General features: G+C 39.5%; 1 protein-coding gene across 1 annotated transcript in view; it reads left to right on the forward strand.

The window, feature by feature from the left end:
* The first annotated feature begins 155 nt into the window (after positions 1-155).
* The window catches only part of SF3B3 (splicing factor 3b subunit 3), a 47,876-nt gene continuing 20,852 nt past the window's right edge, over positions 156-27,179 (forward strand). Inside the window, exons 1-11 of the mRNA XM_081217381.1 lie at positions 156-289; positions 2,687-2,824; positions 5,320-5,646; positions 6,351-6,523; positions 7,230-7,371; positions 9,439-9,551; positions 11,921-12,058; positions 12,851-12,954; positions 20,362-20,527; positions 22,788-22,883; positions 25,667-25,739. Coding sequence (XP_081073507.1) covers positions 2,755-2,824; positions 5,320-5,646; positions 6,351-6,523; positions 7,230-7,371; positions 9,439-9,551; positions 11,921-12,058; positions 12,851-12,954; positions 20,362-20,527; positions 22,788-22,883; positions 25,667-25,739 — 1,402 coding nt within the window. The 5' untranslated portion in view covers positions 156-289; positions 2,687-2,754. The remainder of the gene's footprint in view (positions 290-2,686; positions 2,825-5,319; positions 5,647-6,350; positions 6,524-7,229; positions 7,372-9,438; positions 9,552-11,920; positions 12,059-12,850; positions 12,955-20,361; positions 20,528-22,787; positions 22,884-25,666; positions 25,740-27,179) is intronic.

The following is a 27,179-nucleotide window of genomic DNA, read 5'->3' on the forward strand; positions in this document are numbered from 1 at the left end:
ACGTTAAAAGGTCAATTCATTTCCTATTCTCCTGGAAAAAGTGACGGTCATAAAGTATATTTAAGTAATTTTCAGTGCTGTGTGGAAGCAAGAAAGAAGCAGTAAAAAAAAAATTATATATACCTTCTTCAGGCGCCGGTTGGGGGACCTTTTTCCGTCGCGCGCCAACCGGAAGGTCCCTGTCTTAGGAGCTAATGGCGGACGCCGGCGCCTTGGAGTTGGTTGTTGTTTAGGGCTTGAAGGAAGCTGAGGATCTGTCGGATATCTACGCCATCCTCCTGGCTGCAGGGTAAAGAAACAGCTCCCCGACCTCCCCGAGACCGGGGAGGCGGATAGCGGCCATGTAGGAGGGTGGGCCGAGCCTGTGGCAGGGGTTTCTGAGGCAGCTAGGCCCGAGAGGTACGGGAAAGGGAATGCTTGGGGCGGCTTTAGGGAATCGTCTCCCGTTTCCGTTCACAGTGTGGGAACCAGGCCTGGCTCAAAATAAGCTTTCTAGAAATTGCGTACCTTTTAGGCGCTGGGGGAGGTGTGAGAAGGAGCAGGAGGGACGTCTTCTGGAGAAAGTAAACGACACACGGGAGGGTGGAAAGATCGAGGGTGTTAAAAGTGTAAGTAATGGAAACAGCCTTTGAAATCAAGACTTTTTGTATTTGTATTTTGGCATTTGGGCGACTTGTTTCCTTCTCTTATCCTCATGCGCTGATGTTCTTTTGGCACATGGAGAAGGGGTGGAGAAGCAATCACAGGCTCATTTCCTAGTATTCACAGGCAGGAGATAGAAGCGGGGAAATCAAAATTTACCAAGTTTTGGTCGTTACTGGTTCCTGGTATATTGTTCTTGGCTGGTCTGCTTCCGGATTGCAACTTCCTCCATTACCCAATATAACAATACTTGGGGAACCTGGATCCAACTAGGTTTGGGGAAAATGAATTCCAAAGATAGTAATGGATAGCATAGGTTGTAAAGCTTTTCCAGGTTTCAGAAGTGGCCTGTGGTTTCCTCTGTTGTTTTCTAAAAAATTCTTTATTTTTAACGTAATCAGTCGTGCAACACGGATCACATTGACAACATGGTAGGGCTTTCACTGTAAATTGTGTTGTTGATAATTGGAGATCTGAAATTATGTTTGAAATTTTATAATAAGAGCAAGATGCAACAGAATAAATTATGTCTGAGAATCACATTCACTACTTTTCAGAGAGCAGCTTTAACACATTCTCTGCCTATTTTTTACCCAGACTTTAAGCTGAGCACAACTTTCCCTGGAAATTTCCCAGTGTCTAAGCCCTTCTGGGTGTGTGTGTATCTACGTCTCTGTGTCTATGTTTTTTCTGTTTTTCTTCTTGTAGGTCATTTCTCACTCCCTTCTTGTTCCATCTCAAGACTTTTTCCTTCTTTCCCTGTGATCCTAGAAGAACATTTCTTGGTTTCCTTGATGTTCCTTGGTTTCAAGTAGGAGAATGTATATCTCTCAGGACCTGTTTCCAGACTGAAGGATCTTTTCCTCTCTTAGGCACCCTGCTCTTGCCCAGCCCCAAAATGATTATTATTTATAAGGACATTTGCTCATAATTTTCTTTTCTCATTTAACAAAACCAAACTCGTACATTAATTACACAGTGATCACTTTGAATTTCTCAAGATTCCTTCTTTTTGTAATTGAGGAAAAATAGCTCAGTTTATTTTCCAGCAGTGACTGTGTATAGATGTAGTTTTGGTAATTCTTTTATGGTAGAAGTGCATCAGTTTGCAGTCTTCATTTCTGTCTGATGAGAAGAATCCTTTTCTGTGACCGTATACTTCTTTGGGGAGGCTTGCTCCTGAAGTGACACTTCAGTTTAGAGATACAGTCATGCACATATGAATGGCCTATATATGAAAGATTTTCTTTGCAGCAGTGTTTATTATAGCAAGAGATTGGGAAGAAACAATGTTCATCAATAGGGTGTTGGCTAAATGAATTGTGATATACCCGTTCAATGGAATACTATGAAGTTGTAAAATAAAAATGAGAAAGCCTTTTGTTTGTTGCTATCTCAAAAGATAGGTAAAGTGATAAAAAATCAGTTGCACTATGATGTGAGTGTATGATATACAGTGCCCAACTTTTAGTTAAAAAGGGATAATAGACAGTATTAATATATGTTTTTCTTTGTACATACAGAAAATATCTGGAAGGACACAATATAACTTGGTGAAATTGATTCCTCCAGGGAGGAAAACTGGATGGCTAGGGAATGGATGGAGTCAGCTTTTTGCTGTGCTTTTGAATTCTGAACCATGTGAAAGTAGAGCCTATTCAACTACAAGTAAATATAGACCTACTTAGTTTCTGTGACAAAGTCAAATAGACAGTGTTGGTTTAATGGTACAGATCCCAGCTCCTAGCGATTTTACTACTTGTTATGTGACCTCAGGCAGACAATTTAATTTCTTAGCTCAATTTTCTTATCTGTAAAATTAGTGTAATATTGAGTACTTCATAGGTTTCTTGTGAGGTTGAAACAGAGTGTATAGTAGCATAGTGCCTAGTATGTAGAAGGCACTCTTAATTATAAGTATGTTGTTCCTCAATAGGCCTTACTCTCCTGGTTCTGCTGTCTTCAGCCAGAAGTTCCCACACAGAAGTGTCTGTTAAAATAACAATTGCACAGCTGATATTTTTCTGCTTCTATGTGCTCTTAGCTTGTTTTGACTTGGTATAACCAAGGCCTGGATTGTGGAGTTGCGGGTGGCTCAGTGTTACTGCTACCATGTTCCTGTACAACTTGACCTTGCAGCGAGCCACTGGCATCAGCTTTGCCATTCATGGCAACTTCTCTGGTAAGTGTTTCTATTATTATCTTTCTGAGCTTAACATTTAAAAAAAATTTTTTTTGGCCACATGACGCGGCTCGCGGGGTCTTAGTTCCCTGACCAGGGATTGAACCTATGCCCCCTGTAGTGGAAGTGCGGAGTCCTAACCAATGGAGTGCCAGGGAATTCCTAGCATTTTTAATATTACTAGTTTTATGCTTCAAATTACTTTTTCAATATCAAACCTTTTTTTCTAAAACAAATTATGAAAAAAATCTTTTAATCATTAGAGAATATTGTGATTTATGTGATGCTTTACAGTTTCTAAAGCACTTTGGAGTACTTGATCTTCCAAAGGACCTTTGGAAAATAAGGTGGCCTGATAAGTGATGGCATTGAGCAAATGAGAATGGATTGAGGTGGGTAGGAGTGGCATATCAGATAGGATAGGAAGTCATTTAGGCATTAAATAGTGAGGATCTGTATTAGGGCAGTGAGGATAGAAAGAAAGAGAAAATATGAGTTTGCAACCTGGGTGGCAGAGAAAATGACAGTAACATTGATAGCAGGTTACTTGAGACCAGAGAGTGTGTTTGGGGAAGGAGGAACTTGGATATTTTAAACATTTAGTTTAAAGGTGATGACAACTCATCTGGGTGGAATTACATAGCAGGGAGAGATGGGGACAAGTTGACTGTTATGTATTTGGAGGTGTTGATTGCAGTTATGAAAGCAAGTGAGCTTTTTAGGAGTCAGTTTAGAAATAAACAGCATATATTAGGTGGTAGCTTTAAAAGGTCTTTGAGATATTACAGCTAACAGCCCAAAAAGTTAATATGATTTCTTAGAACAATAGCCTTAAAGATGGGCTAGAAAGAGCCTTTGGTAATTTTTAATTTTACGAAGCAAAACATCATATGTTTTTTTCTGTTTTGTTTTTAAATTATTTATATTTGGCTGCATTGGGTCTTCGTTGCTGCGCGTGGGCTTTCTCTAGTTGCGGCGAGTGGGGGCTACTTTTCGTTGTGGTGCGCGGGCTTCTCATTGCGGTGGCTTCTCTTGTTGCGGAGCATGAGCTGTAGACGCGCGGGCTTCAGTAGTTGTGGCACGCGGGCTCAGTAGCTGGGGCTCAGGCTCTAGAGAGCAGGCTCAGTAGTTGTGGTGCGCGGGCTTAGTTGCTCCACGGGATGTGGGATCTTCTGGGACCAGGGCTTGAACCTGTGTCCCTTGCATTGGCAGGCAGATGCTTGACCAGTGCGCCACCAGGGAAGTCCCCAAAACATTATATGTTAATATCGTTTGTAGACAACTCCGAATTATGCAGATTGATGGCAAATCTCAGAAAAATACAAAGGAAGTTTAAAAATAACTTGTGTGACCATTTTTGAAAAGTTCTTCTTTGATGCCACTTTTGTTAGATGTTTTAAATTCTGGGAAAAGTACCTTTTTTTTGCCTTTAAATTTATTTTATTTATTTATTTTTGGCTGTGTTGGGTCTTTGTTGCTGCGCGCGGGCTTTCTCTAGTTGCGGTGAGCAGGGGCTACTCTTCATAGTGGTGTGCGGGCTTCTCATTGTGGTGGCTTTTCTTCTTGCGAAGCATGGGCTCTAGGCATGTAGGCTTCAGTAGTTGTGGCTCACGGGCTCAGTACTTGTGGCTTGTGGGCTCTAGAGAACAGGGTCAGTAGTTGTGGCACACGGGCTTAGTTGCTTCGTGGCCTGTGGGATCTTCCCAGACAAAGGCTCGAACCTGTGTCCCCTGCACTGCATTGGCATGCAGATTCTTAACCACTGCGTCACCAGGGAAGCCCAGGAAAAGTACCTTTTTTTTTTTTTTTTTTTTCTTTTTGCGGTATGCGGGCCTCTCACTGTTGTGGCCTCTCCCGTTGCGGAGCACAGGCTCCGGACGCGCAGGCCCAGCGGCCATGGCTCACGGGCCCAGCCGCTCCGCGGCATATGGGATCCTCCCAGACCGGGGCACGAACCCGTATCCCCTGCATCGGCAGGCGGACTCTCAACCACTGCGCCACCAGGGAGGCCCTACCTTTTAAAGTAGAATAAATTAACTTAAAATACTAAGCCGCCAGCTCAGTTATATTTATCTTTTGTGGCTTTTTTTTTTTAAATTAATTTATTTTTTTGGCTGTGGCAGGACTTAGTTGCGGCAGGCGGGATCTTTCCTTGTGGCCCGTGGGCTTTTCTCTCTGGTTGTGGTGTGAGGGCTTCAGAGTGCGTAGGCTCTGTAGTTGTGGTGCGCGGGCTCCAGAGCACGTGGGCTCTGTAGCTTGCGGCATGCAGGCTCTCTAGTTGAGGCGCGCAAGCTCAGTAGTTGTGGCATGTGGGCTTAGTTGCCCTGCAGCATGTGGGATCTTAGTTCCCTGACCGGGGATCGAACTCGTGTCCCCTGCATTGTAAGGCAGATTCTTTACCACTGGACCACCAGGGAAGTCCCTTTAGTGGAATTTTGATCCATTCAGGTTACTAGTTCTGATTGTTCATGATCTTTATTTTTCATGTTTTTCAGGAACCAAACAACAGGAAATTGTTGTTTCCCGGGGAAAGATCTTGGAGCTGCTTCGCCCTGACCCCAACACCGGCAAAGTACACACTCTACTAACTGTGGAAGTATTTGGTGTCATCCGGTCACTCATGGCCTTTAGGTTGACAGGTGGCACAAAAGACTACATTGTGGTTGGCAGTGACTCAGGTCGGATTGTTATCCTGGAATACCAGCCATCTAAGAATATGTTTGAGAAAATTCACCAAGAAACCTTTGGCAAGAGTGGATGCCGCCGCATTGTTCCTGGCCAGTTCTTAGCTGTGGATCCCAAAGGGCGAGCTGTTATGATTAGTGAGTGACTTACTCTGTTGACTTTTTGACTCTTAAAGAAGCTCAGTTCAGGATAACAATGCTGTGATCTTGATAGTGTGCCAAGAAATCACTCAGCTGGGTAAAGTTTGGATCATTTTGGATGTTTAAAGTTTAAAGTTGCTTTTCCTTTTAAAACAATGGGAGAAGTTTTAACACACCTTTTCTACTTCTTATCTAGTTGGAAATGGGTGTTTTTCCATTTCTTCAAGTGTAGCAAAAAGGCTACACTGTAAGATTTTATATTATTAGACAATGAATATGGTTGCTTTCGTCAGCCTGAAGTGATGATTCACATTCATGTCTCTTCTCTGATAAATATCTTGAAGAAAATTCTGTGTATCTGATCCGGCTTCCAGAGGGCAACCTTCTTTGACCAGTCACAAAATCATTAGATCTAATTCAGAGAATAAAGCTGGCAATTCTATGAATTATTGTTTAGTTTGTCATAAAAATTTTTGAAGAGTTAGTGGGATATTAAGATCCCTGTTAGGAAGGAGGGGGGTAAAATTATGCTCTTGTCTATTTTAATGATAGAGAGCAAAATCCTAAAGCATGCATACACTTGTAGAGTTAGTACTGGCTGTTAACGAACTTTCAGAAAATAATTGTGACGTGAATCTAGCTGTTCTGTAGCCTCTGGTTTCATTATCTGGAGTTTTTCTGTGTTTTTTCTCCTTCAACAGGCGCCATTGAGAAACAGAAATTGGTGTATATCTTGAACAGAGATGCTGCAGCCCGGCTTACCATTTCATCTCCACTGGAGGCCCACAAAGCGAACACTTTAGTATATCATGTGGTCGGAGTAGATGTGGGATTTGAAAATCCAATGTTTGCTTGTCTGGAAATGGATTATGAGGTAATGGCGAGGGGGGTCTCCATCTCTCTACCCACCTTTTCCTTCCCCTCCCTTCTCCCCCTCTCCCTCCTTTGGGTTTCTTCCACTCACCTTGGTGCTTTCCTGAGATTGTTTTCTTCATTGTGCATTTCTTATATCTTACTTGCTCACAATTTTTTTTTTCTATTCCAAATACCTTTCTGAAATACTGTGGAGTGTTTCAGAATTTACCTGATTTGAATAGTCTTTCTGTGGAAACAGGGTATTTATTGAGAAAACCTCCCTGAAAAAGGAGGTGAAAGTGTATTTGGGATATTTTTTCACGGGGAGATAGTGAAAGATGAGGCATGCCATTCTTTTGCTTGAGAGGAAAGCAGTATTTTCTAGTAGAGCTAACCCTGGTCTCAGAAATAGAAGACCTGGGTACTTGCTTTCACTCTGCCATTACTTAGTGTGAACTTTGGCAGACCATTTGGCGTCTGTGGACCTCTGCTTCCTCGTTTGTGAAATGGAGGAATCCTGATGCCCTTTCCAGCTATGTTTGTTTGTTTGTTAGTTTAAATAATTTTTATTGGACTATAATTGATTTACAATGTTGTGTTAGTTTCAGGTGTACAGCCAAGTGAGTCAGTTATACATATGCATATATCCACTCTTTTTTACTTTCCAGTTTTGAAAGTTTGATTTTACGGTACTGATTAGTCTTTGTGCCACTGTTATTCTATAGGAAGCAGACAATGATCCAACTGGGGAAGCAGCAGCTAATACCCAGCAGACACTTACTTTCTATGAGTTAGACCTTGGTTTAAATCATGTGGTCCGAAAATACAGTGAACCTTTGGAGGAACATGGAAACTTCCTTATTACAGGTACTTTTCTCTTAGAGCTGCTCTGTACCATTTTGCTTGGTCCATTTTATTTTCAAACTTAGCACTGTTTGCTTAATATGATTTGGAAACTATAATCCATTTGTAGTAAACCTGAGTGCCTTGTCTATGTTTTGGCAAGGTTAGAAATTCATGTGGTTAACTCTTATCCTCTAATGGGGGCAGGGAAGAAAAAGAGAGCAGTCAGCTTGGAATATTGATTACTATTGGTTGCTCTGGTGTCTTAACTGTAGTCAATCTTTCACTGATTACAAAAATCGAAACCTGGCTCTGTGAAAAGACAAATGTAACTGTTACCAAAATTGATCCAAGAAGAAATTAAGAACCTGAATAGACCAGCATTTGTTAAAGAAATTGGAACAATAATCCGAAGTTTTTTCTCTCAGAAGATTTAAGGTCCAGAATTTTCAGGGACCTTAAATTTCTCCAAAGATTAGAAAAAAGAATAAAAACTGTTGTATGAGCCTAATATAAGTTCAGTACCAAAAATAGAGAAGGATAGTAATAAGAAAAATTTGCAGGCTGGTTATACTTGTGACTATGGGTGCAAAAATCTTAAATTTTAGCAAATCAGATCAACAGTGTTTTAGATGCACCGGAGCAAAGTATGATTTTTGTAGGAGCTCAAAGATGTTCACCATGAAGAATAAATATTAGTTTAATTCATATTAAAAAACTAAGTGAGGGCAACTGTATTTGTGGTAATCTAAATTTCATCAGGCTTGAGTAAGACAGTGATGCAGTCCTTTCTGTTTCAAGTCATTTGCACTTGAATTGATGTCTAAAGTGAAATATGTCAGTTGTTGGGGGAGGATTTTAGAGAAGAAAAATACAAAACAGCGCTTGTCTTTGAGCATTAAATCTTAGGAAGAGACTTCTTATATATTAAGCAGAAGAATTTTAGAAAATAGGTTGTATTTAATTACTTGCTGTAATGTATTGTATTTCTCATTTATGAGGGTTTCATTCATTAAAACAAATTTTTACTGAGCCTCTACAATCAATATGTGTAAAATCAGTGTACTGGGCCCTGGGACTGCAGTGATGAAAAATTAGATGTGGTGTCTCCTTTTATGCAAGATTGAGTGTAGTGGTGACTATATGATAGTAACAAAAAAATTGCCAGAGTGTGCCAGATGGTATGACAACATGGAGGAGGGGTCCCTAACCTAGGGAAGGAAGGCAATGCGTCAGAGAAAGGTTTCACAAGGGCTCTCAGCTGAGAACTGGGGACTAGTTAGGAGTTAGCTAAGTGTAACAGGGGCGGAGGAGGAGTTTCTGTTACGGCCAAGTGGAGCAGAATGCACAAAAGCCGAAATGCAGGAAAAAAACATGGTTCATTGAAAGAACTGAAAGCTCATTGTGATTGGATCATTGGAGGTAAAGGGATGGGGTAGAGGTGGGAGGTAGCTACTGAGGGATTTTTAAGCAGGAAAATAATGACATGTTAAAGGTGAACGTTTTTAAAAGATCACATGCTTACATTTTGGTAATGGAATGGAAGATAATAAGCCAGGAGATTGGTCAGGAAGCTGTTTCACTAAACCAAGAGAGATTCACAGCATGAGGACTGCTAAGGAGGGAGAATCACTAGGGCTATGGGAGAGGGGAGAATTGAAGGATGACATCCTTGTTTCTGGTTTGGTCTGTTGGTTGATGACAGTGTTCTTTAAGGTGGAGAACCCAGGAGGTCGTTTGGGAAGGAATTCTGGACTTGTTTATGAGTATGTTCATTTTTAAGCTGCTGTGGAATATCCATGTTGATAGTGTCCAGGAGGCAGTTGGATTATAGGTCTGAACCTAAGAACTGAGTTCTGGGCTTGGAGCTAAACATTTAGATGCATTATCAGAGATCTGGACAGGCTGAGATTCCCCAAATGGTGCCCTATCCTTGTCTAGCATAACTATCAGGGAAAAGAAACACTGAATGTTTATCACCTTCAGGCACACTGTACCTTCAAGTTGTGCTGAAGGAGGGAAGGAATTGAAGGCTAAATTGTAATTCATGGTTATGTCAAATCATTGCTGAGTTTCATTTTCTCTTGACAGTTCCAGGGGGGTCAGATGGTCCAAGTGGAGTGCTGATTTGCTCTGAAAACTACATCACCTATAAGAACTTTGGTGACCAACCAGATATCCGCTGTCCAATTCCCAGGAGACGGGTAAGGTCTTTGTTTGCCATAAGAGAAAATATATTTGTGTTTGTGAAATGAACTTAATTTTTGTAATTACAGTGTGGTCTCTTAATTTATCTGTTAATCAAGTTTTAGTTTCTTTGTAAATGTTGTTTTTAGTAAAGCCAGTAAGATAACAAAAGCGAAACAAAATCTTTGAGAAAGGGAGTTAAAAGTCAACAAAATTGTATGTTGTACACCTGAAACTAGCATAATACTGTAAGTCAATTGTACTTCAATTAAAAAAAAAGCCAACACAGTTTTCATTCTCGAAGAACCTATGGAGATTATCAATTTGAAATTCCTGAAAGTTTCTAGTTTGAAGAATCCAGGTGTATTCATTGGAGATAAATTGTGTTTCATTCTCTCCCACCCCACCCCATTCCAACATACAGAAAAATCTAAAAGGAGAGAATGGTGAATTCCTGTATACCTTTCACTTAGATTCCCCAGTTAATACTGCTTTGCTACATTTGCCTTTTCTTTCTTATGTATCTATAAATTTTTTTAGGTAAAACCATTTGAAGATAGATTGTATGACACTGCAAGAATTTCCTAAGATGTTGCTCCTAAGAAGGGGGAAATTTTCTACACTATCAATATTGTGCCCAAGAAATTTACCATTTTGAGTAATACAATTATCTTACGTACAGTTCTCTCATTGTCTCCCAAAGTTCCCTTATATCTATATTTAGTCTCCTTTAATTTAGAATATTTCCTCTCACCTTTGTTGTTTTTTTTTTGTTTTTTTGTTTTTTTTTTTTTTTTTTTTTTTTTTTTGCGGTATGCGGGCCTGTCTCTGTTGTGGCCTCTCCTGTTGCGGAGCACAGGCTCTGGACGCGCAGGCTCAGCGGCCATGGCTCACGGGCCCAGGCGCTCTGCGGCATGTGGGATCTTCCCGGTCCGGGGCACGAACCCGTGTTCCCTGCATCGGCAGGCGGACTCTCAACCACTGCGCCACCAGGGAAGCCCTGTTTTTGTTTTTTTATGATACATTTTTTTTTAAGAGTCTGGGTTAATTGTCTTGTAGTTTGTCCCATAATCTTTTTCCTCATGATAACATTGATAGAATTATTACTTAGGTGCTGATATATATTTCTCATTACATTACATTACATTAGGGGCACATAATGCTGATTTGATGCAGTATTGGTAATGCTAAATTGATCACCTACTACTTCTCTTTGTTGTAAAGCTACCTTTTCCTTTTTGTAATTGGTGTGGAAACTAGTGTGCTTTGAGACTGTGTAAATACTCTTTTCCCCCAAATCTTTTCACACAGTGGTTTTTCTCTCAATCAGTTACTACACTGGTGGTTGAAAATGATGCTTTATTGCTTTTAATTTTAAGTTTACTGTGGAAATCATTAAGCGTACAATTGGGCCTCCATATCTGCAGGGTTCTCATGCATGGATATGGAGGGCTGACTATTCCTTGTACTACCCCATTTTATATAAGGGATTTGAGCATCCGTGGATTTTGGTATCTGTGGCAATCCCCTGCAGTTATCAAGGGATGATTGTGTATATAATGAACTTCTGTGTACCCAGCTTCAGCAGTTATCAACAGCACATGGGTAATCTTATTTGATCTCTGCTTCCTCAATCTCTTCTCTCACTGCAGATTATCTTTTTAATATTAATGTATAGGTGCTGAGGTTAAATGTTTTAGGACTTAGTTTATCTAGTACATGGTATCTGAGTAAGATTCCATCAATTTTAGAATATCTGGTAAGATTAGCAAGTTAAATTCTTGGTAAAGAGTGATAAGTGATTCCATTTAGTTGATCAGAAATTTATTAAGCACCTGACTGCCAGGTGCTGTGCTTGGCTTTGGGGCTGCAAAGAAGTATAAAACATGTTTTGCTCTTGAACTTACTCTGAGAGAAATACAAAATGTTGGAAACATTAAAAAAGAAAACCAAAGTCCAGCCAAGGAGGAATGTCCTTTGGAAATCAGGGCTGATGATGATGCTTTGGATGGTATTGTCGTGAACATGTAACAGTGTTTTATTCACAGCCTGAAATGATGATTCTTTAAATTTCATGTCTCTTCTCTGACATCTTTCTCTGGAGGTGGTTCTTGCCTTATTGATCTGATTAGGCTGTAAAGCGGAATTGTGGCTTTTTTTTTTTTTTAAACGTAAGCTTTATTATGTATTTATAGTAGACAAGAATTTTTGGTTATTGTGTTTTAGTCCTGTGACTGGCGGGCTGCTGTGGGTCAAAGCTTGCATGGAGAGGCTCCAGATGCCTCTAGGCCTTGGGTGGCCCGTATGATCCTTGTCGGTAAAGTGTTGAATTCCAGAAAAGGAGTACTCATTTCCAAGATGTTGGTTGTGTATTTGACTTTCCTAGAATGACCTGGATGACCCTGAAAGAGGAATGATTTTTGTCTGCTCTGCCACCCATAAGACCAAGTCAATGTTCTTCTTTTTGGCCCAAACTGAGCAGGGAGATATCTTTAAGATCACTTTGGAGACAGATGAAGATATGGTAAGTAGACCATGGAGGGAGGGAAAAAAAGAAAAAAACCTATTTGTTGTGCTTAGTCTAGTTAATGAAACTTTCTAAAGTTGCATCCTAATTTTAATATAATTAAGTAACCTTATTTTAAAAACTGATATGTGCATTTAAGGTTTACAGAGTGGTTTTATAAACCATTTGTTCATTACAACTACTCTGAGATAGAAAGGATAATTTACAAGTTAAAAAAAATGGAAACAGAATGCCTTAAAAAGTGGTTGCCTAAGGTGTTAAAGCTTTTAAAGTTTGGAACTGGTACATGAATGTAGGTTTTCTCCCTCTGGTTAACAGATTTTTGGTCTGATCCCATATAGTGTGAGAATGGGTAATGCTATTTCTAGTGAATAACAAGAGAAAGCTCTCCATGTCTACTGAACACTAGTAATATACATGATCTGTTACTTTTTTCATCCCACGGAGGAGTGCTGAACACCGGGCGATTTCTTAGATACCTGTTTAGCTCAGGAGGTGGCAAGTTTTTTTTTGTAAAGGCCAGGTAGTGAACATTTTTGGCTTTTGTGGGCCATGTGGTCCCTGTCTCAACTACTTATCTCTGCCATTGTGGCACAAAAGCAGCCGTAAGCACCGTGTAAACTGCGTGGCTAGCCTGAGGGTTGTAGTTTGCTGACCGCTGGTTTGGATATGAAGGACAGTATTTTATTTGCTACTTTGCCTATTACACTATCTTATAATACTGGGCTATTTTCCATGGCGTGGCTTCACTTGCCTATACACTGGAATCTTCTTCTCTTTCCACTCCAGGTTACCGAGATCCGGCTCAAGTATTTCGATACTGTGCCTGTTGCTGCTGCTATGTGTGTGCTTAAAACAGGCTTCCTTTTTGTAGCATCAGAATTTGGAAACCAGTGAGTAATCTTTTATTACGCCATTTCGTCCTGGTTACTATAAAAGTTGGGAGGAGGGAGATGTAGTTTCAAGGCTGTGGAGCTTTTCCCAAGAATGTTGTAGTCTCTTCAGAACAAGTTTTGCTCGCTTTCCCCTTTTATATCTTTCTCTTGGTGACTTCCTCTACTTTAGTGGCTTCAATCAATACCTGTGGGTAGCTGCAAAAAAACAGCTTTAAAAGTGATCTCTCCTAAGCTTTTTGCTGGACATTTCATTGAATAAATATCTGTTGAACTACTTAGTATTAAATATATGTTCCACAGTCACTTCACTTGTACAAATCTGAAGTTGAAGCTCATCAGAACCCATAGCTTTCCAGCCACATCACCAACCCTTCCAACTTCACTTTTTTTTTACATTCTTCTTTTAAATATTCTTTTCCATTATGGTTTATCATAGGATGTTTGTATAGTTCTTTGTGCTATGCAGTAGGACCTTGTTTATCCATTCTATATATAAAAGCCTACATCTGCTAACCCCAACCTCCTAATCCATGCCTCCCCCAACCCCTCCCCCTTGGCAACCACCAGTCTGTTCTCTATGTCTGTGATTCTGTTTCTGTTTCATAAATAGGTTCATTTGTGTATTATTTTAGATTCCACATGTAAGTGATGTCGTGTGGTATTTGTCTTTCTCCTTCTCACTGACTTCACTTAGTATGATAATCTCTAGTTGCATCCATGTTGCTGCAAATGGCATTATTTTGTTCTTTTTTTTTTTTAAGTTTTTATTGGAGTATAGTTGCTTTACAATGTTGTGTTAGTTTCTGCTGGACAACAAAGTGAATTAGCTATACATATACATATATCCCCTCTCTTTTGGATTTCCTTCCCATTTAGGTCACCACAGAGCACTGAGTAGAGTTCCCTGTGCTCTACAGGTTCTCATTAATTATCTGTTTTATACATAGTAGTGTATATATGTCAATCCCAATCTCCCAGTTCATCCTACCTCCCTTCCCCCCCAGTATCCATATGTCCGTTCTCTACATTTGTGTCTCTATTTCTGCTGTACAAATAAGTTCATCTGTTTCCTTTTTCTAGATTCCATATATAAGTGATATTATGCAATATTTTTCTCTTTCTGACTTCACTCTGTATTACAGTTTCTAGGTCTATCCACATCTCTGCAAATTGCAGTTTCATTCCTTTTAATGGCTGAGTAATATTCCATTGTATATATGTACTGTATCTTCTTTAAGCATTTTTCTGTCAGTGGACATTTAGTTGGTTTCCATGTCTTGGCTATTGCCATTCTCAGTATTTCTGTTAATGTCTGATGGGGCAGTTCCAGCAACTTGAATGTAAAGTCTCGGTTTTGCTGTCCTCTACAACTTTCAGTTGAATGCCAAGTTGTTTTTACTTCTGTATTCCTTTTTTTTGGTGTTAGTCTGAACTAGTTCCCTAGTTTGCTTATTGCAGTTCATTGTCTTTCCTGTAAAACCTGACCTTTAAAGAGTCATCTCATTAAGCAGACAAGACACAACCCTGACGAAATCATTTCCCCATCCCGTGTTACAGTCTCTGATGGCTTTTCATTGACAGATGGCTTAAGTCTGAACTCTAGCCTTGAATTTAAGACCAGTATTGAAGACTCCAAATTGCTTATGAGATAAGCCGCCATGGTCTTGCTTTTTCTAGTTCAGGTTGTGCTGGTATGTGGTAAAGTGTGTGCAGATCACTTACCTAATGCTATTTCTTCGTAATGAAAATGAAGGTGTTGTCTAGAATTCTGCAATTCTATTCCAATTTTGCCTTGTCTCCAGTTGTTCTCCCTTTCTTTTTTTTTTTTTTTTTTTTTTTTTTTTTTTTCTTTTTGTGGTATGCGGGCCTCTCACTGTTGTGGCCTCTCCCGTTGCGGAGCACAGGCTCCGGACGCGCAGGCCCAGCGGCCATGGCTCACGGGCCCAGCCGCTCCGCGGCATATGGGATCCTCCCAGACCGGGGCACGAACCCGTATCCCCTGCATCGGCAGGCGGACTCTCAACCACTGCGCCACCAGGGAGGCCCTCTCCCTTTCTTTAACATGCCTTTTACTCTTCCTCATTGACTTTATTCCAACTGTCATTTTATTACTCCTTTTCCCAGTTTATATACCTCTTTTGATGCATTTTCCATTTAGCCTGTTATTATGACTATTTTCATCCATTTCTAATTTTTTAGTTTTTTTAACAAGGAATTTTCATTGTAGAAAAGTTAGGAAAGTTCATGTAAGCAAGTATGTCTCCTGTAATCTTTCCACCCAAAGATAACATTTTTTTTTGTGTAGCCTTCCTGTGTGTGTATATATTTAAATGTTTCTACGGAATTGCAACTATGCACTATATATTGTTTTGTAACCTGCTTTTTTTATACAGTAGTAAATAATAAATATTTTTCTTTACCAGTACGTACAGATCTTTAACATTCGTTTTTTGTTAGCACCTTTTCTCTCCCCCACTTTTTTGTGGTAAAATATATATAACAAAATTTCCCATTTTAACCATTTTTAAATGTTCAATTTGGTGGCATTAATTACATTTACAGTGTTGTATAACCATTACTGCCATTTTTCCAAACTTTTTTATCACTCCAAACAGAAACTCTGTACCCATTACGGAATAACTCCCCATTCCCCTTTCCTCCAGCGTCTGGTAACCTAAGTGGAATCATATAACATTTGTGCTTATTCTGTCTGGCTCATTTTACTTAGCATAATATTTTCAGAGTCCATATGTAGTAGCATGTATCAGCACTTTATTTTTATCTCTGAATAATAATGCATTGTATGTATGTATGTACCACATTTTGTTTATTTACCTGTTAATGGACACGTGGGTTCTTTCCACCTTTTTGGTATTGTGAATAATGCAGCATTGGACATTGGTGTGCAAATATCTGTTTTAGTCTTTGTTTTAATTTATTTTGGGTATGTACCCAAGAGTGGAATTTCTGGGTCATACCGTAATTCTCTTTAACTTCTTGTGGAACTGCTAAACTTTTTTATAGCTGCTGCACCATTTTACATTTCTAATGTATGAGGGTTTTTGTGGGTGTTTCATACAAATGCCAAACACTAGTAAGTACTTTTTGTTGTAAGCATTTAGTAAATGTTGACTACTCCCATTTTTGTTATTTTACTCTGATAATTAAGAAAGTTTTGGAAAATGAATAAAAGAGCAAATAAATAATGAAAATCACCCATAATCCTAGTATTCCAGAATAGTTACTTTTTAACATTGTATCTGCTTACAGTGTTTCTACTTTCTTGTATTTATATGTAGTTTTATTTTAGAGAACTGCCTCAGTCTATAAAAAACTATTAGTCGGGCTTCCCTGGTGGTGCAGTGGTTGAGAGTCCGCCTGCCGATGCAGGGGACACGGGTTCGTGCCCCGGTCCGGGAAGATCCCACATGCCGCAGAGCGGCTAGGCCCGTGAGCCATGGCCACTGAGCCTGCGTGTCCGGAGCCTGTGCTCCGCAACGGGAGAGGCCACAACAGTGAGAGGCCCGCGAACCGCAAAAAGAAAGAAAGAAAGAAAGAAAGAAAGCACTAATTATTTAAAAAAAAAAAAAAAACTATTAGTCTACTATTTCAAATACGCAGTATATCCTAAAAATCTTTCCATGTCAATAAGTCTGTATTTTTCACTTAAAATTATTTTGTTTTTTATTATGGAAATTTTCTAATGGGCACATAACAAGAGAGAATAGTATAATTAATGAACTTACGTGTGCCCATCACTCAGCTTCAACAAAGGCCAACCCATGGCCAGTCTTGTTTTATTTATACCTCCCCCAAATAATATTAATTTCTTTTTTTAAAATTAATTAATTAATTGTTGGCTGCATTGGGTCTTCGTTGCTGCACACGGGCTTTCTCTAGTTGTGGCGAGCAGGCTTCTCATCGTGGTGGCTTCTCTTGTTGCGGAGCACAGGCTCTAGGCGTGCAGGCTCAGTAGTTGTGGCGCACGGGCTTAGTTGGTACGCAGCATGTGGGATCTTCCTGGACCAGGGCTCGAACCCGTGTCCCCTGCATTGGCAGGCAGATTCTTAACCACTGCGCCGCCAGGGAAGTTCAGTAATTTCTTAATATAATAAAATAACCAGTCAGTATTCAAATTTCTGTATTGTCTCAATATTTGGTAAGTCTGTTTGGATCAGGATCCCAGTAAGACTCACACACTGCACTCGGTGTAGAGAAGACGTTTTCAGTGGCTACGTAATATTTGACGGCTCTACCTCCTCTTGGTGGATATTTAGGTTGTCTGTACTTCTGCTATTATAAACAGTACTGTAGGTTCTCTCGCCTTCTGAGATGGCCCGCACTCTGTCTGTGGAGTGTGTTTCTGTCTAAATAAATCCACTTCTTACCTATCAAAAAAAAAAAAAACCAGTGTTATAGTGAACGTTGTAGGTGTATCTTTGCATGTTAGCTGAATAAAGCCATAGTTTAACTTTCTATATGTGGGATGAAATTTTGATAGGGAATGCCAAATTGTACTTCAAAAGATGGCATCAGTTTACATTCCCACCAATGGTGTGTGAAATCTTTTTTCTTTTCACTACATGAAAAAGGGAGAGTTAATAAGCTCTTAAAAATCATTGAGTAAAAATGAGCAGTTCAGTCAATAGAAAAATGGGTGCAGGATTTGAGCATGCCTTTCATAGTAAAAGAAATACTGGTGGTCTAGAAGTGTAATACGTAAAAAGATTTTCAAGCTAATTCATAATTGAAGGAATGCCAGTCAAAATGAGGTGTTGGGCTTCCCTGCTGGTCCAGTGGTTAAGACTCTGCCTTCCACTGCAGGGGGCTCAGGTTTGATCCCTGGTCCGGGAAGTTCCACGTGCCTCAAGGTATGGCCAAAAAAAAGAAAAAAAGAACACCAGGAGGCGTTTGTTTTTTCACCTAGCCGATTGGCAGACATTAAAAACTTAGATAATAACCTGTCTTGATAAGGCTGTGGGTGGAGTCAGTAGCTGCAGACTTATAAGGTATTCTATTCTTGCTCATTACCTTGTGCAGATAGTGTGTTTGCTGGGATTTACACATTCTCATTGTTAAGTCTTCTAAAAGTCTTTTTAGAAATAATACAGACAATGATTCCTTTTGTTCTAAAGAATCATAGTGTACATTTGTTGAGCACTTGTCTGTATGTAACAGGCACTGTTCTAAACGTTTTTCTTATATTGTTTCAGTTTGGGCTCCCCTGTAAGCAGAGCCCGAGACAAGGTTAGATTATTGGGAGGTAATTGCAGGAAGCAAGAGTGAGGGATCAGTGGGGAGAGACAGGGAAAAGAGGAAAAGCCAATATTAAGGGCATGTTACTGAGGTTCATGCTGTGGACATTGGAAACTGGCTTCTGTCAAGACCTGCTGAGAAGCATGCAGAATGCCTTTGAAAATTGCCCACCTGAGGGTTAACAACACCAGTTCCTCTCCCTCTTGGGTTGAAGGTTACCCCTGGAGGTATGAAGTCCCCTGTACATCCTGTTGCTCAGGCAGCCTCCAACGGATAGATGTTCTGAGGGCAGAGAATAGAAAGACTGCAGTGCATAGGTGGGATGCTTGTTAGAGTGAGACGGGTTTGAACTTGTGAGAAATTATCCATTACTGTTGCACCTGAAATCTGGAAGACTTAAGAGTGGAGATTTGGGGCATCAGAAACATGTGCTATGGGTGTTAACTCATAAAGCAAACTTATTTATCAATCAGATACTTACTATAGCATTTACTGTGTTCTAAGTACTTTACAAATATTGATGCATAACATTCCCTGTAAGACAGTGCTGTTAACCCATTTATAGTAAGGGCACTGGGGTCACAGAGAGTGTAAGAAATTTGATCACACAACTAAATCTAACTCAAAGCCAGACCACCTAGTTCCAAAGTTCCTGCTCTGAAGCACATTATAATCACAGAAACTGTTTTATTGAGATTCAGCCGAAGCAACCTTCCTTGTGATGGAGGTAGTGAACCCAGCATCCTCTTGGTTATCTGTGAAAGTGTCTTTGATGGGTGATCTTTATCATCTGTATATGGACATCTTGCCTGAATAAGAAGCTTGTATTATTTAACTTTTTCTTTCTTTTCAATGTGTTTGTAAATCATTCAAGGATAATAACCCTATTTGCTTTTTTGTAATTTAGCATAGAATCTGATGAGTTTACCAGAGGGTTATATGCTGAGGTTTATTTGGCTAACATTTATTGAGTGTCTTATGTATTTCAGACCCCGATTTAATCATTTTATCTTGCTCCTAAAAAGCTACACTGGATTGTTCAAAGTGCTTTGTATTGAAGGTTTGATATATGACTTAAAGAATAAATATGACCAGCAGTGTGATTTTATTTTAATTGAGCTGCTTCCCAAAAGTGTGCTCATTGCACACTCAGTTTATGATGGTATATTGTTACAGGTTATCTACTCCCAAATTGCTTTCCCTTTTTAATTTTTTTTTTTGTGGTTTGCCTTTGAATCAGTTTACAGACCCCCAGAGGACAGACAGGAGAAGGGCAAGATGATTTTGTTGCTTATTATCTCTGGATATGTTTATGTTTTGTTTCAGGAATAATACTACAGTATCTGCATACTTTTGTGAAATCACCATTTCTTGTTTTTTGTTAGATTTGGCCTGGTGACTGGTTAAAATAAGAAGTGGTTATAGACTTTCTTTGGGTTTCATTTATCCATATTTCATTTTATTTGACAAAAACTATGCTTACTAGGTGCGATGCAATGTTCTAAGTACTCATTGAATTCTTTAGGAAGGTACTATTCAATTTTATAAATGAGGCAACTGAGGCAAAGAGAGATTAAGTAGTAATATGCAGCTAGTTAAGCGGCAGAGCTAGGATTCAGACCCAGGCACTCTAGTGGAAGTCCAGTACTCTTAACCACTGTGATGCTAAGGTCCTGCCACTCTACCAGTTTGAATTCAGTAGTCTTAATTTCTTTATCCCTCTTTTTAAAGAAATAGAAAACCCCAGTCAGATAAGCAGAGATCTCAAACTATAGATGCTGACTCAATATTAAAGTGATTTATGAGCATTATGTTGATGACAAACATCTTCAGACAAAATATTTTTTAAACGCTATTTGCTTTCTTCCTTCCAGTTTTATCGAGATATAACTGACATATAGCACTGTATAAGTTTAAGGTGTTGCAGCATAATGACTTGGCTTACATACATTATGAAATGGATATCACAGTTCATCTCATTTGGTACAACATTAAAGAAATAGGAAAAAAAAATTTTTCCCTTGTGTTGAGTACTCTTAGGATTTACCCTCTTGACAACTTTCATGTATAACATATAGCAGTGTTAATTATATTTATCATGTACATCAGACAGAAAATATTTTAACTAAAGTCTTTGCTTCTCCCTAGTTACTTATATCAAATTGCACATCTTGGAGATGATGATGAAGAACCTGAGTTTTCATCTGCCATGCCTCTGGAAGAAGGAGATACATTCTTTTTTCAGCCAAGACCACTCAAAAATCTTGTGCTGGTTGATGAGTTGGACAGCCTCTCTCCCATTTTGTTTTGCCAGGTGAGGGTCTTTGCAGTCAATCCATAATGAATAGTGCTAGCCAACTGTTTCTGAATCTGAATGAGTTTAAAGTTTTAACTCCAGGGCTTCCCTGGTGGCGCAGTGGTTGAGAGTCCGCCTGCCGATGCAGGGGACACGGGTTCGTGCCCCGGTCTGGGAAGATCCCACATGCCGCGGAGCGGCTGGGCCCATGAGCCATGGCCGCTGAGCCTGCGTGTCCAGAGCCTGTGCTCCGCAACGGGAGAAGCCACAGCAGTGAGAGGCCTGCGTACTGGGGGGAAAAAAAAAAGTTTTAACTCCAATTAAATTAAGGTTTAGTTTAAGAGGTTCATCAGCATATCTGTGGTATTGCCAGAGTATAAGGGTGAAGCAACTAAAGGTAGTTGGGTAATTAAAAACCATTACATAAATCCTTGGGCTTAAAAAAATTATTTTTAATGATAAAAATCATGTTTTATGAAAATTCAGACTGTACAAAAGATAAAAAGTTAAAAGTCCAACCCCCAATCTTTTCAACCCTCTATTCCACCGAGGCTGTGCCATTAATAGCTTCCTGTGATTGCTTCCAGGCATTTTCTCTGCATCTGTAAGCAATTGTGTGTTATACTCTTTTTAATGTAAATATGCTCATATACTTTACAGTATTCTGAAATAGACCTTTTATCACTTAACAGTCTGTGAATATCTATATCTCATTTTAACACTCACTTCCTCCATGAAGTACTCCAGAGACACTGGGATCAGTCAGTAACAGAATCTTTTTGGGAACCCAAGGTTGCCCAAGATGGGAATTGTGTCTCTCAATTGTGGCACTCAAGTGTAGCAGAAATTTTACCATGCTGTTGCATCCCGGATTCCTGGGGTTCCAGTGACCATTAGGCATCACCCTACCCTGTCTAGATGATTACACTTTTAGTGGAAGAGTTTTGCTCACTGTGCCAGGGACACAGTCAGTATTCAGGCACTCTTCCTGGTAAAATTAGCAGTTATGAAGTTAACTGCTTTTGTTCTTTCTTTTTGAGAAAGGGTTAGTCCTGAGGGCGATAGAAAATAAGTATGTATAATTCCTAATTGGATTTTTACTGATTTTTTTTTTTCCTGCTTTCATTGGAATTTGAGGAGATAATTGTGTAAAGAGTTTGTAGGTCAAGAATAAAATTAACAGGAAGTTCAGGTATCTGTAGCAGGGCTATAAGCATTTTTTGCCATGTATCTCTTTACTAGCCTAGTGAGGCTTCTGGATCCCCTCTGGGAATAATATTTTTAAATGCATATGGTAATAAACATGATAGCCAAGAGAGCAAATTATTTTTTAAATTGTGAAAAATTAGTATATGTGCTTCTGTAATGGGCTTAAAATAACAGGAAAGTGCATTTAAAATAGGTGAGTTAATTTTTTAAAGAAGTCAGTGTGAAGGTTGTATACACTCACAACCCACATGCTCATCCATGTTACAGTAGGCTGCACTGCCTTACAGTCAAGAATTTTCATTTGAATTGTACAGTTTGACAAAACTACAATACAAATAACTTCTTTCCACATGTTGATCAACAAATATTTGTACTGGAAAGCAGCTAGATGTCTGGGGTGACTAGTACAAGAACACATGGCTTCCCCATTTGGTGGCAAACAGCCAAGTGCAGAGTTACCCCGTAATTGGTCAGATACATCATAGGAACATCTGTAGTAGATAGGGCAGCTGTGATCATGTGCGTTCTAACAGCAGATCTAGTAAATGTAATTTTGAAATAGTGATAAGGGAAATGATATTTGGAGGTGTCTATAAACTTTAATATTGGTGACAAAGTCACGGATAACGATAATATAATGTCTATATTTTTAGTTGGAAGGAAATGCTGAGATTTCAGTTTGAGGTTATATAACAATTTCATTAATTGTAAGAAATACTTTGTTAACTCAAGAACTGATACAGGTGGGACTTCCCTGGTGGTCCAGTGGTTAAGACTCCGCGCTTCCACTACAAGGGGCACAGGTTTGATCCTGGTCAAGGACCTAAGATCCCACATGCCACGCAGCATGGCAAAAAAAAACAAGAACAAGCTTTTTTGGTTGGTAAAACTTGCTGCTTCAAACTGTTTGCTTTTTGGAACATTGGGTCTTTTCCACTCCATGCCCCCACGGCCAGTAGCAATATTTAAGCCTAATAAACTAAAAAGTAGTTTGTCGCCCTGAGAACAATCAGGGTTGGGTATGGAAAAGTAGCAGAAGTAGACATTTTTTTCCCCTTTCTCTGTTCAGATAGCTGACCTGGCCAATGAAGACACTCCACAGCTATATGTGGCCTGTGGTAGGGGACCGAGGTCATCTCTGAGAGTCTTAAGGCATGGACTTGAGGTAAGATTGGAGTTTCTAGATCATATGCAGGGTTTGGAGGAAAATATTGACAAAGCAGCCTAAGGCTGTATTTAATGTTTCTATGAAAGAAAAATGTTTTCTTCCTCCCCATTTCCATAAAGTTTAGAGTTTAAATTTCCTATCCTTTAACATGTTAGCACAGTAGGCACATTTTTTAAAATGGCAAATAGGGATCAAAGGGGAGAAACATGTCTGTTAGTTCCAGGTTCAGTCGCCATTACGTGGAAGTTAGGAAATCTGCATGGCACATTTTACTCCGTTTCCTTTTAGTGTTGGTCTTTTTTCGTAGCTTTTAGATACTTAAATTTTAACTATGTTAATATTGTGTATATATTTTTGTATCTTATTACGTTCCTGATTACTGTGTGCTCTTATGTCACGTCATTTTTAATGTTTTTGCAATATATCTCCACAGTGTGTGGATTAGAATTTATTTAATGAATCCTTTATTTTTTTAATTTTAATTTATTTTTTATACAGCAGGTTCTTACTATGTATCTGTTTTATACATATTAGTGTATATAGGTCAATCCCAATCTCCCAATTCATCCCTCCACCCTCCCACCTCCTGCAGTGAATCCTTTATTGTTGGACTTTTTAGGTGATATGGATACTCAAAATTACCTTCGCAAATCCCACAGCCTCTTCTCATCATGGTTCTAGTGTTGATGGCTTTTAGCAAGTGCACTGGACTTGATTTTGTTAGGAGTAAAATAAAGCTTTCTCTGACAGTTTGCTCTTAGAAGTTGGGGTTGAGCAGACTCCAGGCTCTTAGAGGCCCACTGCCTGTTTTTGGAAATTTTTATTGGAACACAGGGAAGATGACCTTGGTTTTGAATTCTGGCTCTACTATTTAATAGCTATTACTAAGCTTTATAGGACCTGCCTTAAAGGATTGTTGTGTGAATTAAATGAGAATGTGTATGAAGCACTTAGCTCAAGTTCTGGCATGTAGTAACTGTTCAATAAATGTTAGCTATTAAAATTGTAGTTTCAGAGACTTCAAAAAATTTTGACTGCCAAAGTATTCATCAGGTCACCAAGTTTTCGATGACTTGAACCCAATTTAGACCTGTAGTTCTTGATTAGTTACTTACTGCCAATTGGATCCTGTCAAGCATCTGATTAAAGCAAGCGCTCAACAAACAATACATACATACATTAACAGAAGGTTCTGTGTACCGTGTGAGAGATGAAGGACCCGATTCAGAACCACTGTTGGTGAGTCCTCTGCTCCCCACTAAGTGTTTCCAACTCTATTAAAAAACATGTTACATAAAACGATTTTTAAATTGTTGGACACTGCTTTCTTCCTGTATATCTATTTGTTGAGCCTTGTTGTCTAGCGAGATTATGGTCTCAGTTGAACAAGGTCACTGTCAGATACTACATTTAGTGTATAGAGTGTGGTATACCTGACATTTACGTTTTACTGACGGTGAAGTTTTCCAAGATTCTCCTGTACCACGATCAGGTACTCCTGCTATTATTACATCAGTAAACCAACAAAAGGGTAATATCTTTCATGTATATACTTGCGTTCTTCCTATAAGATGTAGTTCCACTGTACAGTATAATAGGCTGCCTAATTTTTTATTTCTAGGTCATTTAAAAATACTTAATAAAATTTTTATTTTTGAATGGTTTTAGATTTACAGAAAAATTGCAAAGATATTACAGACAGTGAATGTATAACCCACACCTAGTTTTCTCCTCTAGATCATTTTGAGTTCATCTTACGTATTGCATTTACTCTCGTTTGAGAGCCTATAGGACATTCAGAGGATTCTTGACTCTGACCTTAAGGAGCATAAGAATCTAGTAGGAAGGACAAAACAGTTCCTCAGATCACTTTTTAGGTAAGTGTCCTAAGAGGTAGTGATTATGATTCCTGTGAGAATTTATGAGGAAGAGATGACTGCCAGCCAAGAGAATAAGGGAAGATTTTTCCTAGAGAATGTGGCATTTGAATTGTTCTGTGAAGGTAGATGGAATTTGGCCTTGAGGGAACAAAGAAAAGAAATGGGAGGCTTCCCTGGTGGTGCAGTGGTTAAGAAGCCGCCTGCCAATGCAGGGGACACGGGTTCAAGCCCTGGTCCGGGAAGATCCTACATGCCGCAGAACAACTAAGCCCGTGCTCCACAACTACTGAACCTGCGCTCCAGAGCCCGCGAGCCACAACTATTGAGCCTGCATGCCACAACTACTGGACCCCGCACGCCTAGAGCCTGTGCTCCGCAACAAGAGAAGCCACTGCAGTTAGAAGCCCGAGTACCGCAATGAAGAGTAGCCCCTGCTTGCCACAACTAGAAAAAGCCCGCGCACAGCAACGAAGACCCAACGCAGCCAAAAATAAAACGAATACAACACAATAAATTAAATAAATACGTTTTTAAAAAAAGAAAGAAGAGCAAAAGAAAAGAAAGAAAGAAATGGGATGCTAACTTAGATGGACTGTTTCATTCCCACATGCTCACTTTGAGGAGGATGCAGGCATGTTATACCCAAAGGAAGCGTTTGGCCTTGGCTGCAACAACTGTCCTAGATGTTCCACCACTTCTTGCTGAAGTCTGTTATGGGAATTGCCAGTACCTCTAGCGTTTTGGTTCTTAACGTTCTTTTTGATTAGATGGTTCCAATGTTTTAATCAAGTATACAGTGTGAGCCTTGCTATGTTGGGACTGTATTATCTAGTGTAGTTGTAAGCAAGGAGCTGAGTTTCATGCTCACTGGATCTGTGGTTTGTTTCCTCTCCCTGTCAGGTATCAGAAATGGCTGTCTCAGAGCTACCCGGTAACCCCAATGCTGTCTGGACAGTGCGTCGGCACATTGAAGGTAAGCAGCCCTTTCCCAACAGTCAAAATGAGGGTCTGGGTGCCATTGACAATAGAAGGCTTAAGAGACTGCATTCATAATGCTTCTGTATCGCATCATCTAGCACCATATACTAGAAACTTCTTCTGACTCAACACCATGTTTTTGAGGCTCTCCCAATCAGGGTGCCTTCACTTACTACTTTTTGTACACATGGGTAAGGGGAGCATAGGGTAGCTGTTAATATTCAGTACATATACACTTGAGTATCATAGACAGAGTTGTTGTATGTTGTGTTCTTTGAATGTATTCGTCTTTAAGATACTCTTTCCATTTGTGTGAGGAGTATGGTGTAAGGGAAAGTTCTTGCTTCTTTTTTCTTCAACGATGTTTCCTCTCTTACTGTGCTGAAATCACAGTGAAATTAAAGGTATTATTCTGGATATTAAGAGATTGATAAAGCTTGTTAATGTCCTGCTCAATAGGCATAGTAATTGTGTTTAAGGAAAGCGGAGGTTGATTGAATGGAATCAGAATTTTAGAGTGAGTGGAAAAGAAGGGATGGAGGAAAGAGGAAGTCTGAGCTCCAGAATAAAAATGATCACCTCATCCTAAAAAATTGAAAGTTATGCGAAAATTCATTTCAGTGCAATAGCAGGAAAGTCTTGTGACAACTGAATTTCAGTCCCTTAGAGATGAAACTCAATTCTCATCTTCCCTTTGATTCTTTGGGATCGTAGGTCATTTCTATTCCTAGACCTCATTTTCCTCTTGTTCCCTCAGGAATGTGGGACTGGCCATATACAAAGCTTTTTCAAGAAAACAGCTGGAAATCTTCCTGCTATTTAGATGTTTTGGTTGTATGGGACAAATTTAAGGGAGCTGGGAAATGTGGAGGAGGGAAATCTCATTTCTATTAATAGAGTACACATTTTAGTGGATTTTGTCTTCATGTAAGCATTGGAATCCAATCTGAGTTGAGTAGAAAGAAAAAAAGAAGTGAATAGGAAATTAGTAGGTTCATTTTAGCTGAGAAGGTAATTAATGGATGATTGGTTTTGAAAGATTTCCCCATTTTGTGTAATGTCTTCATAAAGAAACTGGTCACTGTTGACGTTCACCTTTAGCTTGGTGGCAGATTGGCTGGTTGATATTTAGGCTCTTGAAAACATTTCCCAGACTGTTTGAATTAGAAAGAGCCTTTGAGATAAAACCTAGTTTGCTCCTCTTTTTTGTTTGTTTTTGTTTTCACTTATTAAACTTTACTGTAAAGTCAATTTAGATTTGCAGGAAAGTTAACCCCTCATTTTTATGAAGAAGGCCGAAAATCACAGGCGTTGACTGTCCCAAGATAGGGCACCTAGGTAATAGAGACTGAAAGTGGTGTCTCCCGAATCTCAATCCAGTGTTCATTTGACTAACCCTGTAGTGAGTTTGGGTCATGCTCGTTTTCTAGGATAA

Source organism: Mesoplodon bidens, assembly GCF_964165515.1.
Source record: "Mesoplodon bidens genome assembly, chromosome: 18".
Taxonomy (NCBI): Eukaryota; Metazoa; Chordata; class Mammalia; order Artiodactyla; family Ziphiidae; genus Mesoplodon; species Mesoplodon bidens.